The 17,591-nt window shown below is 48.9% G+C and overlaps 1 protein-coding gene across 3 annotated transcripts in view; it reads left to right on the forward strand.

Moving 5' to 3' along the window:
• Window positions 1-6,442: 6,442 nt before the first annotated feature.
• Window positions 6,443-17,591, forward strand: part of LOC136620521 (class I histocompatibility antigen, F10 alpha chain-like) — a 111,971-nt gene continuing 100,822 nt past the window's right edge. For all 3 annotated transcript variants that reach the window (XM_066595356.1, XM_066595355.1, XM_066595357.1), the window contains exon 1: window positions 6,443-6,595. In XM_066595356.1, the coding sequence (XP_066451453.1) occupies window positions 6,538-6,595 (58 nt within the window). In that variant the 5' untranslated portion in view covers window positions 6,443-6,537. The remainder of the gene's footprint in view (window positions 6,596-17,591) is intronic.

Genomic DNA, 17,591 nt, shown 5'->3' on the forward strand with positions numbered 1-17,591 from the left:
GAAGGGAATCTAATAATAAAGGATATTTAAGCGTATGAAGGTCCTACCCCAATATGAATCATAGTGTCAGAATTGGGTGGCCCAGCCGAACAGAATGCATCCACTCAAGCCTTAGTCAGACGAGCGTTTTTAGCCACGATTTGCGCATGCGTCCGGCGATTTTATAAAACCATTGCTTTGCAATGGTATTGGACACATGAGCGCTTTTTATGCGCTCGTCCGATAAATTATAGAACAAAAAATCGCAGATTGCACCTATCTGCGATCTGCGATTCCTGTTCTCTTCTCTATATGCGCTCAATGGGGCCGGCGGCAGCAGCGCCGACCCCATTGAGAACATATAGAAGACAAATCATTCTTCTCTGCCACAGCTGTAACAGCTGTGGCAGAGAAGAACAATGTTTGCCCATTGAATTCAATGGAGCCGGCAATACAGCAGGTTCCACTGAAAGCAATGGGCTGCCGGCGTGCACGGGGTGAATTGTCGGGAAGGGGTTAAATATATAAGCCCTTCCCAGCAATTCATCCTAAAATGTGTTAAAATAAAAAAAAATTGTATACTCACCTTCTCCTGGCAGCCGGAGCTCCGCGCGGCCGTCCTGCAGTGGGTGTGAAGGGGGTGTGAGTCAGACCTGCCCCCTGATTGGCTCAGCGCTGAGCCAATCAGAGGCATGCCTCACTCACACCCATTCATGAATTCATGAATGGGTGAGTGACTGCTGCCTCTCAGCGCTGAGCCAATCAGGGGCAGGTCTGACTCACATCCATTCATGAATTCATGAATGGGTGTGAGTGAGGCATGCCTCTGATTGGCTCAGCGCTGAGCCAATCAGGGGGCAGGTCTGACTCACACCCCCTTCACACCCACTACAGGACGGCCGCGCGGAGCTCCGGCTGCCAGGAGAAGGTGAGTATACAATTTTTTTTTATTTTAACACATTTTAGGATGAATTGCTGGGAAGGGCTTATATATTTAAGCCCTTACCGACAATTCATCCCACACTCGCCCGCAGCGCATTGCTTTAAATGGAGGCGGCTCTATTGCCTTCTCCATTGAATGCAATGCGCTGGACAGCTCCGGCCCGTTTCTAATGAAACGCGGCTAGGAGCAGATTTTCGGGCGATTTGCGGGCGACTTGCGCGCACCGGTCACGCGATTTGCGGATGCGCATCCGTCATGCGATCCGCAATTCGCGCGAAAAAACGCCCGTCTGACTAAGGCCTCAGAGTGCAGTAAGCGCTCAGGAACCCTTTCAAACTAAATAGTCCCTATAATGGTTATGATTTCAGCCTCATGCTTGACATGCATGCGTAGATAAAATCATGACAATAATATGGCAGGCATATCTTCACGATCGGAGGCCGTCCCGCCAAGATGTGACTGAAACTGGGAATTATGATTTTTCAGAGTTCCTACAAATCCAACCCTTCCTTCTCTGTATGACCTCAGAAGGGGCGAGGAGAACGGGTGTACTGAGGGATCCTTTAAAATGTGTGTCCTCACAGGTCCAAATTGTCAATCCATGGGGTTGTGCTGCGGCATATGAATGTCCCCCAGTATCTGGATCCCCACCAAGCAGATATTGGACCGAAATCTAAATCTGGTGACTTTCTTTTAATTTCTCCTGTTTATGTTAAATCTGCTGAGTGTGCATTACCTGTAATTCCTCATTCTCCCATGCAACAACCTTTATTTGTATATCTTTGTACATCTCTATATATATAAAGATGAAAGCCCTCAATGACTCACTGACTGACTCACTGACTGACTCACTGACTGACTCACTGACTCGCCACTAATTCTCCAACTTCCCGATGTCGTAGAAACATGAAACTTGGCACAAGCATAGATTATGTCCAAAATAGGAAAACTAGCAGCGTGTACTTGTACGAGTATTGTAGAGCTCTGGAGAGCGTAGGAAAGGATCAGGTGGATGATTTGAGCTTTCACCTCGCATGTGTGCAGGAGTCTGGAAAAGCTGGGTACAAACTTTAAGCTTGCAATACTGCAGAGTGATCGAGGGCAGAAATGGGATCCATAGGTATTATCTCCCCCACTCTCTCCCCTCCTTGCCTGTACGTGACACTGCATATTCCTGTCCAGTAATAATATCCCTGTGTGACTTCCTCAGTAAGGTCGGCTCATGAACCCGCACAGTTATAGTGCCTCAGTATGACCCCACATGACCTCCTCAGTAATAATGCCGGCAAATGGCCCCACTTAGTAATACTGCCCCCTTATGCGTTCCTCAGTCATAATGTCCTTGCTGGCCTCCACTCAGTAATAATGCCCCCACATACCCCACTCAGTAATAATGCCCCCTCTCAGTAATAGTGCCCCACATTCCCCACTCAGTAATGCTACCCCCACATGCCCCACTCAGTAATAATGCCCCCACTCAGTAATAGTGCCCCCACATGCCCCACTCAGTAGTAATGCGCCCACTCAGTAATAGTACCCCCACATGCCACCTCTCAGTTATAATGCCCCCTCTCAGTTATAATGCCCCCTCTCAGTTATAATGCCCCCTCTCAATAATATGGCCTCCACTCAGTAATAGTACCCCCACATGCCCCACTCAGTAATGATGCCCCCTCTCAGGTAAAATGCCCCCTCTCGGTAATAGTACCCCCACATGCCCCACTCATTGACTAGGGGCATTATTACTGAGTGGGGAATGTGGGGGTACTATTACTCAGTGGGGACCTTATTACTAATAGTGCCCCCACGCAGTAATAGTACCCCCAGTATATATATATATATATATATATATATATATATACTGGGGGATAGAAATAACCCTGCAGAATTAACCCCTTAATGACATGGCCTGTTTTCGGCTCAAGGACGCAACAATTTTTGGCGGATTTCTTTCTCCATTTATCAAAAGCCATAACTTTTTTATTTTTCCGTCGACGCGGCCGTATAAGGGCTTGTTTTTTGCGTGGCGAACTGTAGTTTTTATCGGCGTCATTTTGGGGTATATTGAAAAACTTTTTTTTTTTTTTTATGATAGCAGGGAGAGAAAACGCATCAATTCTGCCATAGATTTTTTTTTTTACAGTGTTAATCATGCAGCATAAATAAGACAATCCATTTTTTCTGCGGGTCCGTACGGTTACAACGATACCAAAATTCTTACATTTTTTTAGGTTTTTCCACTTTTCTGCAATAAAAACCCTTTTTTTTGGAAATCTTATTTTTTTCTAAATCGCTGCATTCAAAGTCCTGTAACTTTTTTACTTTTTGATGTACGGAGCTCTATGAGGGCTTATTATTAATGAGACGAGCTGTAGTTTTTATTGGTACCATTTTGGGGTACATACTGCTTTTTTGATCACTTTTATTGCGTTTTTAGTGAGGCAAAATGCTACAAATTAGCATTTTGCCTCAGTTTTTAGTTTTTTTTTTTAAAAGCTTTTTTCCGTGCACAGTCAAAAGCACGTGCAACTTATTGTACGCGTCGTTACGGACGCGACAATACCAAATTTGTGGGGTTTTAATTTTTTTTTACCTTTTTTTATGCTAATCTGAAAAAAAGCATAAAAAATGTTTTTTTTTAAACTTTTTTAACATTTTTTTAAATTCATTTTTTTAATCTTTTTTCTTTTTTTTTTTACAACATTTGTGTCCCTCTGGGGGACTTTCACCACAGCCCTGATGATTGCTGTGACAAGGCATGGCGCCCTGCCGTGCCTTATCGCTTATACAGCGATCTCAGGCACTGGCAACACGGTGTCTGGCGTCCTGTTGCCATGGCGACAGGCCGGGCTCTTGCTATAACATCGCAAGAGCCAGCCGAAGACACAGAGGGAGCGTGCTCCCTCTATGAACTCTTTCCCTGCTGCGATCTATATAGATCACAGCAGGGAAGGGGTTAACAGCTCAGCTCGGATCCACATATATTCTGGTAGCGAGGAGTAGTGGCGCTCGCTCAGCTCAGCTCGGATCCACATATATTCTGGCAGCGAGGAGTAGTGGCGCTCGCTCAGCTCAGCTCGGATCCACATATATTCTGGCCACGAGGAGTAGTGGCGCTCGCTCAGCTCAGCTCGGATCCACATATATTCTGGCAGCGAGGAGTAGTGGCGCTCGCTCAGCTCAGCTTGGATCCACATATATTCTGGCAGCGAGGAGTAGTGGCGCTCGCTCAGCTCAGCTCGGATCCACATATATTCTGGCAGCGAGGAGTAGTGGCGCTCACTCAGCTCAGCTCGGATCCACATATATTCTGGCAGCGGGGAGTAGTGGCGCTCGCTCAGCTCAGCTCGGATCCACATATATTCTGGCAGCGAGGAGTAGTGGCGCTCGCTCAGCTCAGCTTGGATCCACATATATTCTGGCAGCGAGGAGTAGTGGCGCTCGCTCAGCTCAGCTCGGATCCACATATATTCTGGCAGCGAGGAGTAGTGGCGCTCGCTCAGCTCAGCTCGGATCCACATATATTCTGGCAGTTGGTTCCCATCAGCTAATCCCTCACTTCTGTCAGCATCACCAGGGCCGTATATACACCGCCGATAGCGAGTTGTGTCCGGGATTCTTGTACGCGACTCGCATCACACGGCACACGGACACCCCGTCTCTGTGCTGCGCCATATGCGGTAGACGGCACAGTCACATCACACGGCACACGGACACCCCGCCTCTGTGCTGCGCCATATGTGGTAGACGGCACAGTCACACCTATTATTATCATACGAGACTCACAAGACAATAGGGGGGGGGATGGGATTGTTCAGTCTGCAAGAGAAACATCAACCTTGTAAGGAGCCACATTGTAAATAATGGGGGCTGTTAATGAGCGTCTCGCAGCGCGTAAAACGTGCGCAATGTAATCAGCCGTGTAAATACACCCTCAGGCCGGGCTCACTGCGATGGGGCGGATACCACATGTGGATATCTGCAGCGGCAGACCAGAGATGCATCGCGAAAAGTAATTGTGAATGGTCGCAGCAAAGCACGGATGCGTGCGGTTTTCCATGCGGATGTACACGTATGCACAGCGTATTGTCCATTCGGAAGAGAGATCGCAGACATGGAAACGACACCAGAGAGTAGTAGCACATTCCATAGGTGAGGTTCCCTCCTTTTCTATATATTCTCATACCGAGTACCAAGCAATTACACCGCTTATACGCCATGTTTATTGTGTACCGGCGGCGGGGTGCGTCCACTGACTTCCATGGAGGCCGTCCGTGCGGAATCTGTGTTAAAATAGAGAATACTGCGATTTTTCCTCTGTTTGCAAAATACACAATTCGTAACCGCGAGTGTGCCTGCGTTTTACCACGGATCCTCCGTGCAGACGGCGATTGTGACATCCGCAATTGAAATCCTGCCGCGTGAGACCGGCGTTGGGGTCCGTCTATACGGGTCGGGACTGCTGGGGGTCCGTCTATACGGGTCGGGTCTGCTGGGGGTCCGTCTATACGGGTCGGGTCTGCTGGGGGTCCGTCTATACGGGTCGGGTCTGCTGGGAGTCCGTCTATACGGGTCGGGTCTGCTGGGGGTTTTGTCTCACCAAAGGTGTTTGTGATGTTTTCCCGCTGCTGCAGATTTCTGGGGGATATTCTGTATATCCCGCCCTGTATGGACGCTCACTGAGGAGGGCGCCATTCTGCAGTTCTTACACGCTCTGCTGCACTGTCCGTCTCTATAGCAGCAGTTAGCTGCAGTACTTGGGTACTGCGGTGCGGTGACATCTCCTCCTACGGCCGCTGCTCTCTGTACAGGACATTACATGGATGTCAGCGGTGATTATACAGTAAATGGCGTCTCCAGCGATGAATATATCTCCGTGGTGACGGCGGTGTCCGTCCGGCTCTGGTCACACCGCTGTCAGGCTTCTGTCCTCACAGATACGTCACATCCATCATCATTCCCCTTTATCATCGGTCAGATATCGCTTGTTGTCACCGGATGGAACCGCGGAGCTCGCCGCGCCATTCTGTCCTCCACAGAGCAATGAGAAGCTGATGAGGAGAGCGACACAATGGTGGACAGAGGCGTTATTATTACACATCACCATGGTGATCACAGCGGCCCCCACAGACCCAGCAAACCTCCCTGCCCGGCTTACTCCTCATTATCAGCTCCTCACACCCCACAGACCCAGCAGACCTCCCTGCCCGGCTTACTCCTCATTATCAGCTCCTCACACCCCACAGACCCAGCAGACCTCCCTGCCCGGCTTACTCCTCATTATCAGCTCCTCACACCTCACAGACCCAGCAGACCTCCCTGCCCGGCTTACTCCTCATTATCAGCTCCTCACACTTCTCTACAAATCTCCATTATTTCTGGAAAATCCCAACATCTTACTTTCACTTTCTCCGCCTTCTAACCTCTCCGGCTTCACTCTGCCCGGCAACTGATGACCAGCCGCAGATTTATTTTACTATTGGTGGAGAGGGTACCTTCCATCCAATCAGGGCTGAGCTCCGCCTCCAGTCTGCGGAGTCACTGACTGACGGCTCCAGTTGTTTGTAGGAGAAGTTCTTTATGTTCTCGTCACTCGGGGTCTCCAATGTATCAGGATGAGGAAGATGTTCCCCCTCATTGTGCTTCTCCTTCACTTATCTGCAGTGTATTCTGGTGAGTATGGAGGGGATCAGTTATTATATCACTTATCTGCAGTGTATTCTGGGGAGTATGGAGGGGATCAGTTATTATATCACTTATCTGTAGTGTATTCTGGGGCGCATGGAGGGGATCAGTTATTATATCACTTATCAGCAGTGTATTCTGGGTAGTATGGAGGGGATCAGTTATTATATCACTTATCAGCAGTGTATTCTGGGAAGTATGGAGGGGATCAGTTATTATATCACTTATCTGCAGTGTATTCTGGGGAGTATGGAGGGGATCAGTTATTATATCACTTATCTGCAGTGTATTCTGGATAGTATGGAGGGGATCAGTTATTATATCACTTATCTGCGGTGTATTCTAGGTAGTATGGAGGGGGTCAGTTATTATATCACTTATCTGCAGTGTATTCTGGGTAGTATGGAGGGGATCAGTTATTATATCACTTATCAGCAGTGTATTCTGGGTAGTATGGAGGGGATCAGTTATTATATCACTTATCAGCAGTGTATTCTGGGTAGTATGGAGGGGATCAGTTATTATATCACTTATCTGCGGTGTATTCTGGGTAGTATGGAGGGGATCAGTTATTATATCACTTATCAGCAGTGTATTCTGGGAAGTATGGAGGGGATCAGTTATTATATCACTTATCTGCGGTGTATTCTGGGTAGTATGGAGGGGATCAGTTATTATATCACTTATCAGCAGTGTATTCTGGGTAGTATGGAGGGGGATCAGTTATTATATCACTTATCTGTGGTGTATTCTGGGTAGTATGGAGGGGATCAGTTATTATATCACTTATCAGCAGTGTATTCTGGGTAGTGTCGGGGGTTAGTCTGCTCAAACAGACTGGTCAGTGATGTTGTCCGTTTCCAAATTGACCTAGGTAGGAGCGCTCCTTGAGACAAAGCATTGACCATTACACACGGTATATGGTTGAAGCAATGAACTCTGTTTATTCTCTGTATGTCTTGGTTTTTATAGCCAGTCGCTCTCGCAGGGATGCGACTTGTGGTTAAACAGGGAAAAACTCGTGATTTCACATATGACTTGGACTTGTGATTTCACATATGACTTGGACAAGCACATTCTTTTTAAAGAACTGATAACTCTCTGTGGTTAAGCCATTTCTTGCTAAACTAAAGGACATCTGCTCTGGTGACCTTCCTGATTCCACTCAGGTCAGGCGTAGAACTCAAGACAGGAAACCACAGGTAGTCATCAGCTCTTTTACACATAAAATTCTCAAATGGCTTGCTAAGCAACATATATTAACCCTTTTAGCCCCTATCATTCCCCCATTTTGGAATCAGGGAGACACACGCAGGGTCCAGTTCTATCGCCCGATGGCGCTGACGGCCTAGTCAGGTCCCTGGACAGTATGTCTAACCTTCATCCAGCAAGGGTCGGCCTACACAGGGGCCGAAAAGGCTTTTGCCGTACATTTGCCCACACAAGAGATTATGACTTTGATTACTATATATATACACAACAGCATGACAATTATCTGTACTATACTTTGTAGGATTCCCATGAACCATCCTCCCAGACCAGAAAACCAATTTGCAGGGTTAAGAAAACTAAACCATCCCTGGTCTTTATCCTGTTTTATGCTAGTAGCTATTTTTCCCAAGGTATTGATCTTTTGGTGAATGGATTCTGAGTGATCAGAGAGGTTGAAACAACACATCCCCTCAAATTCCTCACATCCGTGGTTTACCGCGAGCAACAGGTAATCTATGGCGGCTCTATTTTGTAAAGCTGCTTTCCTGACTCCTTGTATGTCTAGTAGGAGAAGGTCCAGGGCCTGTGATGTGGCATTCAGGCCCTTTACCATATCGCATGCCAATCCATTGATTACTCTTGCGTTATATTGTGCCAACCCGGGAACACCCACAATACTGACCGCCAGTGCCGTATGTTCTGTGTAGCTAAGCAGAGTGGGTGGTCCTTCACATTTGCTATCCAGTCCTTCTACCTCCCTCTTTTGTCTTTTGGTGAGTTGTGGGCTGTTAGGTTTTTGGTACATTAGTATACTTAATCTGGCCAGTGCACACGGCCCACCAGAGATATTACCAGGGATGTATGTGTAAGTCAGGTTACCGCAGGACAGGACCCAGCCTAATGGTAATTTGACGTGCCTAAAATGGCTGGGGCTTCGGACTGTGTGGTTACAGAGCATAGGAGTCTGTACCTTTCTACATTGCTCGACTGTGCGATTACAGAGTCTCTGGGGATCACTAGTCACCCTGGTTCTCTGCGCACAACCTCTCATATGTTCTTTATTACACGTGAAGTTATAGCATACCTCAGCCGGAGCGACATTCCTGACCCGGAAACGAGTCATATTTGACCAAAGTGTATGTTCGACCGCATCACAATAGGGACAATATTCATATACATTAAGAAAGGTATTTTCCTGGACAACATAGCTCTCCTCCACATCACTATCATTATGCACTATTGAATATATATCGCGAAGAGTCTTTATTGGGGTGGGGATAGACAGTAAGCAAGTCCGTAAAATATCTTCCCCACTCCGAAGGTTGGGCATGCACATGTGGGAGATATTCAGTACGTCTTTTGCAAGGTATTCCCACATGTTGGGGTGTCCTTCCGCCCAACCAGTCCATCTTCTTCTTACATTGACCGTTGGTGAGGAGTTGTCCCGAAAAGAGAGTAGTCCAAGAAGACAAAGGGTAAATAATACACCTATCCAGACTATCAGTGCTGGTGTCCAGGTTGCCATCCCCCCCCCACTACCCTGGGTTGGGCTTATTCTCCACCCCCCTCGTGGTGCTGAGGCGTTGAAACTTTCTTGCAGTGTGAGGCATGAATCCAAGTGGGTTTGCCTTCTAACTTGACCGAGGTGGGAGTGGTTAACAGTACCTGGTATGGTCCGTCAAAGCGAGGTTCCAGTGATTTCCTGATGTGTCTTTTTACCACCACCCAATCTCCAGGTTGCAGAGAGTGGGATCCTTCCAAACTATCAGGGTCTGGAATAGAAGAGAAAACTAGGTCGTGCGTTATTTTTAGTTTTTGGCATAAGTCCTGCACAAAGGAAGTAACTTTATCATGACCCAGGGACAAGACCTGGGGATGGTACAGTCCTAGCCTAGGCACGGAGCCAAAGAGAATCTCATATGGGGACAGTCCTGTTTTCCTATTTGGCGTGGTCCGTACTGAGTAGAGGGCCAAAGGTAGGCACTCGGGCCAGGGTTTTCCTGTTTCAACCATGGCTTTTTGAATTTTTAGTTTTAGTGTGCCGTTCATGCGTTCCACCTTTCCTGAACTTTGTGGATGATAGGGGGTGTGGAACGCCTGCTCTACTCCTAAGGCGGACATAACTTCCTTCATTACCTCTCCAGTGAAGTGAGTACCACGGTCGCTCTCTATGGTTTCTGGTACCCCAAATCTACACATCTATGCCTCAGCCCACCCAGAAAACAGATCAACGCACACTAGGACATACTCGTACCTTCCTGATCTGGGCAACTGGATGTAGTCTATCTGTAGTCTCTGGAAGGGGTACAAAGGTCGCGGAGTGCACTTCTGAGGGGTCTTTACTACTTGACCGGGGTTGTGTAGTGCACAGATTTCACAAGCCTTGACATATGCCTTTGCCATCCTGTCAAATCCCGGAGCGTACCACATTTTCTCCACCAGGGCTACCATAGCATTGCGCGAGGCGTGCACCTTTCCATGAGCCAAAAGGGCCATACTAGGATAGGCAGCCGCAGGTAAACACATACGGGAACCCATCATCCAACCTTCATTTCCTTTTACTGCCCCTGCACTTGCCCAGTGCTCCTGCTCTTGCCCTGAGGGGAGTAGGTCCACCTCCTTCTGTGGTGGGACAGAGAGAGTCTGGTCCTTGGCAGGGGGTTCAGGATCCTCCTCCGCTGGGCAGGACCTGGTCTCAACTCTGCACACGGGTGTCCTCCAGTCCAGCAGGGCTGCAGCCTTAGCTGCTCCGTCTGCCTTCTCATTGCCTCTGCTTTCCAAGGAGTCCCCTTGGGTGTGTGCTTTTACCTTTATTATGGCTACCTGCTTTGGGAGCATGATAGCTGACATCAACTGACTTACTGCATCACCATTCTTGATTGGCTTACCCTGAGCTGTAAGGAAGCTCCGCGCGCGCCAAATCGGCCCATAGTCATGCGCAACGCCAAACGCGTACCTGGAGTCCGTGTAGATATTAGCAGTGACTCCCCGGGCTAATTTGCAGGCCTCGGTCAGAGCGCACAGCTCCGCTTCCTGTGCTGACATATGTGGGGGCAAGGCGCGGCCTATCAGTACTTCATTCATTGATACTACAGCAAACCCAGTCACAAATCTGCCCATCTCATTCTGGTATCGTGATCCATCCACAAACATTTCAAGGTGGGGGTTTAGGAGAGGTTTATCAGTGACATGTGCGAACCCAGCTGTCTCCTGCTCCATGAGCGCTGCACAGTCGTGCTGGTGTTCCGCGTCAAAGGCCTCCTCCTCATCAGTCAGGGAATTCGCGAAAAGCTGGTCCCCTGTACTTACTCCCCCATTTGAATCAGTGTCACCTAATGGCTGTAAGGTGGCCGGATTCAAAGTTGTGCAACGTTGAAATGAGACATTGGATGAAGAGTGTACTGCAAGTTCCATTTTGATCTGTCTAGCAAGAGACAGATGTCTACGGCTCACCTGTGTCAGAATTCCATGTACGTCATGGGGCGTGAGGACATCAAGTGGGTAGTCTAGGACCACCTCAGAAGCTTTCTCAAGCAGTGCTTGTACGGCCAGAACTGCTCGTACACAGGAGGGTGAACCCCTGGCTACTGCATCAAGATGTGCACTGTAGTATGCTACAGGGCGCTTTTTGTCACCATGCTCTTGTGTGAGGACGGCAGTAGCATGTCCCGCCATCTCTGTAACGTACATTTGGAATGGCTTGTCATAGTCAGGCAGACCCAGTGCCGGAGCGCTGGTGATCTGTATTTTCAGCTGGTGAAAAGCTGACTCGGCTTCCGGAGACAAAGCAAATGGCTTAGAACTCAGGCAGTCGTACAGAGGCTGCATGGTCATGGAGGCAGAGTGAATCCACGGCCGACAGTATGACACTAGTCCCAGGAATGTCCGCAACTGAGCATGGGAGGCGGGGAGTGGCATGTCCTCCACCACCTTGGTACGTTCTGGCGTGAGGTGTTTTGTACCAGGACCTAGGCAGTGACCAAGAAACACAACATGAGATTTGCAAAACTGTAATTTGTCTTTACTGGCTTTACACCCGCTGTCTGCAAGAAAACAAAGGAGGCTGAGTGAGGCCGCAACGCAGGTAGGTCTGTCCGGTGCACAGAGTAGGAGATCATCAACATACTGAAGCAGGGCCACACCCGGTGGGACCGTCCATGCATCAAGTACAAGCATCATACATCGGGTGAATTGAGTTGGGCTGTTTTGTGCCCCTTGTGGTAGGACAGTCCAGCAGTACTGTTTTCCTCGGAACGTGAAGGCAAACAGATACTGGCAATCGGGGTGTAGGGGGACTGACATGAATGCATTGGCAAGATCGACCAGAGTGTACCAACAGGTTCCGGAGGGTATGGTGGACAACAGAGTGTATGGATTGGGAACCAGAGGTGTCTCTAGGATGGTCACCTTATTAATTTCTCTTAGATCGTGAACCATCCGGTAGGTATAAGGTTCGCCTTTCTTCCCTTTCTTTTTAACCGGGAAGAGTGGCGTGTTGGCGGGTGAGACGCAAGGTTTTAAAGCATTCAAGGCACATAACTCTGCAATAGTGGAGGCTATTGCATCTTCCTGTGCCATGGCCAGGGGATACTGGCAAATCATGGGGGCTTTTTCCCCATCTTTGAGATATACCATGACTGGGGGTACGTGGAGACGCCCCAAGTCTGTCTTCCCTTTTGCCCATAGGGTCTCTGGTACTGCTGAGAGAACCTGTGTATCTTCTGGGGTCAACACATATACAGTACAAGAAGGAGGCGGAGTGACCAAGTCTGCTGCCATGAGACAGAATACCTGGTGGTCGGCCGCGGAGGTACTGACATGAGCCTCACCGGAAGGATGGAGCTGAATACAGCACCTCTGGGGTCCCATCACATCGGTTCCCATGATGCAATCCCCAGCGGGTGACACCAGGAAGCGAGTGAGGACTCGTGACCCTTGAAAGGAGACTTCTATGGGTTCGGTCTCACGCATGGGTGTTGGTTCACCGGACACTCCAACGGCTATGGCTATGGAGTCTGAGAGGGGAATACTAAGGTCATTGACTTGTGAGGTACTGACACATGATTTAGTGGCCCCTGTGTCAATTAAAAAGGGCACCTCCTTCCCCTGGATTTTTAGAGGCTGAAAAATTTGTGGTCCACATGTGTCAGTAACTATAAGGGACACGGGGGAAGGAGTGCCAGACCTTCATTGGTAATTGGTATACCCGTTGTTTCCCTGTGGGCGGGATGATGTGGTATTGGCCGTACTTCCCTGTTGCCCCCTTTCGTCTGACATGTTCTGTCTGGGGCGTTTAGGGGCCCGACAATTACGGGCCAAGTGTCCAGTCTTCCCGCAGTTATAACACTTATGGGTCTCCCGCCTGGGGTCTTTAAGTCGGACTGTGTCCCCCTCCATGGTGTAATGTTTAACCATAACACCCTTTGCGTGGTCTTCTGTGTCCATGACAAATCCTACAGCTTTCTTATATAGATCACGCGGTTTGGCCTGTCGCCAATCGGGGGTACATGCTTTAACGCGGTCGGACAGGCGCTTATCTATTCCTTGCATAAAGGCTTCACAAAAAGCAGCATTACGTATGGCCTTTGGACAATCATACAAACCCAGATCTCTGCCTACTTCCTCTAAACGGCCAAAGTAACATTTGATAGACTCGCCCTTGTTCTGTCTACACTGGGTTAGGGCTGTACGTCTCTCTTGGGCTTTATCCTTAAACCAGGCCTTAACCTTGTCCACATATTGAGTACCACTAAGTAATGTCTGAGGGTCATCTGGGTGTTCTTCAAGACCACAAAATTGGGCAATACTATTGTAAAGGCCCAGAGGACATTTTACATTCATAAGACATTCCATGTCTGTCTAAGTGGCAGAGTAGTTTTTCTGTATGACTTCCAACTTTCTATGGAAAGCTGCTGGCTCTGTCTGGGGATCGGGCAGTTGCTGACACAGTGCCATCTGGTCTGTAGCGCTCCAGGGTCGCCATGTAGTGACTGTAGACCCGGGAGTTGGTCTATTTGCGTCCGTGGGTCTGTCATTAGAAGACGATGGTCCGTCGGTGCCCTCTTGTCTGACCGTGCCCAATGGTGGACTCGGTCTGTTTGTTTCTCTATAATGGGTAGTGGAGGTTGTAACAGGGAACAAGGGAACCGGTTGTCTACACTGGTCCCTGGGACGTGGAGTCCCACATACCGTACAGAGTTCTTTAAAACAGGCATTCTGTTGACCACAACGTGGACAGTCCCAAGCCGGCCCCCTATTTACTATAGGGCCCGGGGGTCCTGATTGAGGGCTGTAGGGAGGTGTATCCATCTGGGCAGTAGCCTGTGGATATGTAGGGGGCAAGGGCGGCAAATTGGGATACAGAGAATTAAAGGGATTATTTGGAGACATTGGTGGAGCGACCGGGACGACAGGAGGGGCCAATGGAACCGTAGGGGTTTCCATGGGAACGTCTATTGGTGGCCGGGCCATAGGACAATAAACTAAAATGCCCTCGCCTCGGGACTCGGAGTCCCAGTGTTCGTCCTCTGCTGTTTTAGAGCAGTCCAGGATGGCCTTCATGCCCTTTTCCAAACCCTTATTTCTTATTTCCTTTCTATGCTTATCCTCATATTGTGACCAAAATTCATAATTGAATGTTCCCGCCTTCTTGAGGCCTATACGTTTGTAAACTTTATAGGCTTGTCTGCAAATGTCCTCCCCTTCTCTATCTTTAATTATTTCAATAGGAGTCTGATATGTCTTAGATTGTTCAGACCCCATGTTTGACCAGTTTCAACTATTCTTCACTAAGTATGCAGGACGTATATTTCACACAGTAAACTAAGATAATCACTGAGATTATCTGGGAACACACAGTTCCCTGTCCCGGAATAGATTTACAGAACTAAAACGTGGTCAACTTCAAACACTAGGATTCAGGGGAGACCAGACTTCGCCTCTTAGGGAACTTTTAGTAATATTATAACAGATCCAGAGTAACAATATGACTGCCAGAAATAAGACTATAATAATAACAATTATTTCAATCTCCAATACAGACAACATGACTCTTTAAGTCCCAATGAGTGAGTTCTTCCGTCTAGGACAGTTAAATTAACTTATTCACTCTAAAATATGGGCGGGGCAGAAAATATATTGAAACAGGCAACAACTAACCTCTAGTCCGTTAGAGACACAGATCTAAAGAATCCAGACTGTATAATAGTAAGACAATCTCTTACCTTTACACCGGTGTTTTCAGTCTGGGGTCTCAGGATCCAGTGTCCACGTCAACGGGCCAGGAGTTTGTTTCAGTCTACTGGTTGCGATGTCCCGTAAAGATAAGCCCCGCCCCCTAGTTGGGCGCCAAGAACTGTTGGGGGTTAGTCTGCTCAAACAGACTGGTCAGTGATGTAGTCCGTTTCCAAATTGACCTAGGTAGGAGCGCTCCTTGAGACAAAGCATTGACCATTACACACGGTATATGGTTGAAGCAATGAACTCTGTTTATTCTCTGTATATCTTGGTTTTTATAGCCAGTCGCCCTCGCAGGGATGCGACTTGTGGTTAAACAGGGAAAAACTCGTGATTTCACATATGACTTGGACAAGCACATTCTTTTTAAAAAACTGATAACTCTCTGTGGTTAAGCCATTTCTTGCTAAACTAAAGGACATCTGCTCTGGTGACCTTCCTGATTCCACTCAGGTCAGGCGTAGAACTCAAGACAGGAAACCACAGGTAGTCATCAGCTCTTTTACACATAAAATTCTCAAATGGCTTGCTAAGCAACATATATTAACCCTTTTAGCCCCTATCAGTAGTATGGAGGGGATCAGTTATTATATCACTTATCTGCGGTGTATTCTGGGTAGTATGGAGGGGATCAGTTATTATTTCACTTATCAGCAGTGTATTCTGGGTAGTATGGAGGGGATCAGTTATTATATCACTTATCTGCGGTGTATTCTGGGTAGTATGGAGGGGATCAGTTATTATATCGCTAGTCTGCAGTGTATTCTGCGTAGTATGGAGGGGGATCAGTTATTATATCACTTATCTGCAGTGTATTCTGGGGAGTATGGAGGGGATCAGGTATTATATCACTTATCTGCAGTGTATTCTGGGGAGTATGGAGGGGGTCAGGTATTATATCACTTATCTGCAGTGTATTCTGTGTAGTATGGAGGGAGATAAGTTATTACATCACTTATCTGCAGTGTATTCTGGTGAGTATGGAGGGGATCAGTTATATCATTTATATGCAGTGTATTCTGGGGAGTATGGAGGGGATCAGTTATTATATCACTTGTTTGCAGTGTATTCTGGGGAGTATGGAGGGGGATCAGTTAATATATCACTTATCTGCGGTGTATTCTGGTCAGTATGGAGGGGAACGGTTATTCTATCACTTATCTGCATTGTATTCTAGGGAGTATGGAGGCGAATCAATTATTATATCACTTATCTGCGGTGTATTCAGGGGAGTATGGAGGGGGATCAATTATTATATCACTTGTCTGCAGTGTATTCTGGGGAGTATGGAGGGGATCAGTTATTATATCACTTGTCTGCAGTGTATTCTGGGGAGTATGGAGAGGATCAGTTATTATATCACTTGTCTGCAGTGTATTCTGGGGAGTATGGAGAGGATCAGTTATTATATCACTTGTCTGCAGTGTATTCTGGTGAGTATGGAGGGGGATCAGTTAAAGGGGTGGTCTCGCGAAACCAAGTGGGGTTATACACTTCCGTATGGCCATATTAATGCACTTTGTAATGTACATTGTGCATTAAATATGAGCCATACAGAAGTTATTCCACTTACCTGCTCCGTTGCTAGCGTCCTCGTCTCCATGGTTCCGTCTAAATTCGCTGGCAGCTTGCTTTTTTAGACGCGCTTGCGCAGTCCGGTCTTCTCCTTTCAGCACGAGCCGCTTCAGTGTGCTCCCCGCTACAGCTCTTCTGCGCATGCGCAGACGAGTTGTCACTGCTCAGGAGCGCGCTGGAGCGCCATTCTGCACCATCCTCTGTTAGAGGAAGGTGCAGAAACTGGAGCTGCCCAGCGGAGAAGCCCAGCCCAGCCCAGCAGCCCCGAGAAGCCTCCCAGGTAAGTGATGGGTCGGGGGGGGGCTGCCGCTGCGCCGGGCTGCGCCGGGGGGGCTGTTGCTGCGCCGGGGGGGGGCTGCCGCTGCGCCGGGCTGCCGCTGCGCCGGGGGGGGGGCTGCCGCTGTGATGGGGGAACTAGCGCTAGGCCGGGGGGGCTGTCGCTGCGATGGTGGGGCTGTCGCTAGGCCGGGGGGGGGCTGCCGCTGCGATGGGGGGGCTGTCGCTGCGATGGGGGGGCTGTCGCTAGGCCGGGGGGGATGTCGCTGCGATGGGGGGGCTGTCGCTAGGCCGGGGGGGCTGTCGCTGCGATGGGGGGGCTGTCGCTAGGCCGGGGGGGGGCTGCCGCTAGGCCGGGGGAACTAGCGCTGGGCTCCGGAACCTAGCGCTGGGCTCCGGGGCCTTCACCTGGGCTGAGGGTCTAGCGCTGGGGAGCCGGGGGCTAGCGCCGGTTACCTGCTGCCTGGCGGTGGGCGTCTGGTCGGCGGCTGCGGGGCGTCCGGTTGCCATGGAGACACAGCTGGCGGCGTCTCGGGAGCGCGCACGTCGGGCTGCAGCGAGCGACGGGGAAAGAGCCGGCGGCCATCTTGAGGAAACTTTTATAAGTTGCTGAAACGCTGGAACGGTAAGTACGAACCAGCTAGAAATGTCATTTACAGGGGGGCTTAGTAATGTATGTTTAATG

This window comes from Eleutherodactylus coqui, chromosome 3, assembly GCF_035609145.1.
Source record: "Eleutherodactylus coqui strain aEleCoq1 chromosome 3, aEleCoq1.hap1, whole genome shotgun sequence".
Lineage (NCBI taxonomy): Eukaryota > Metazoa > Chordata > Amphibia > Anura > Eleutherodactylidae > Eleutherodactylus > Eleutherodactylus coqui.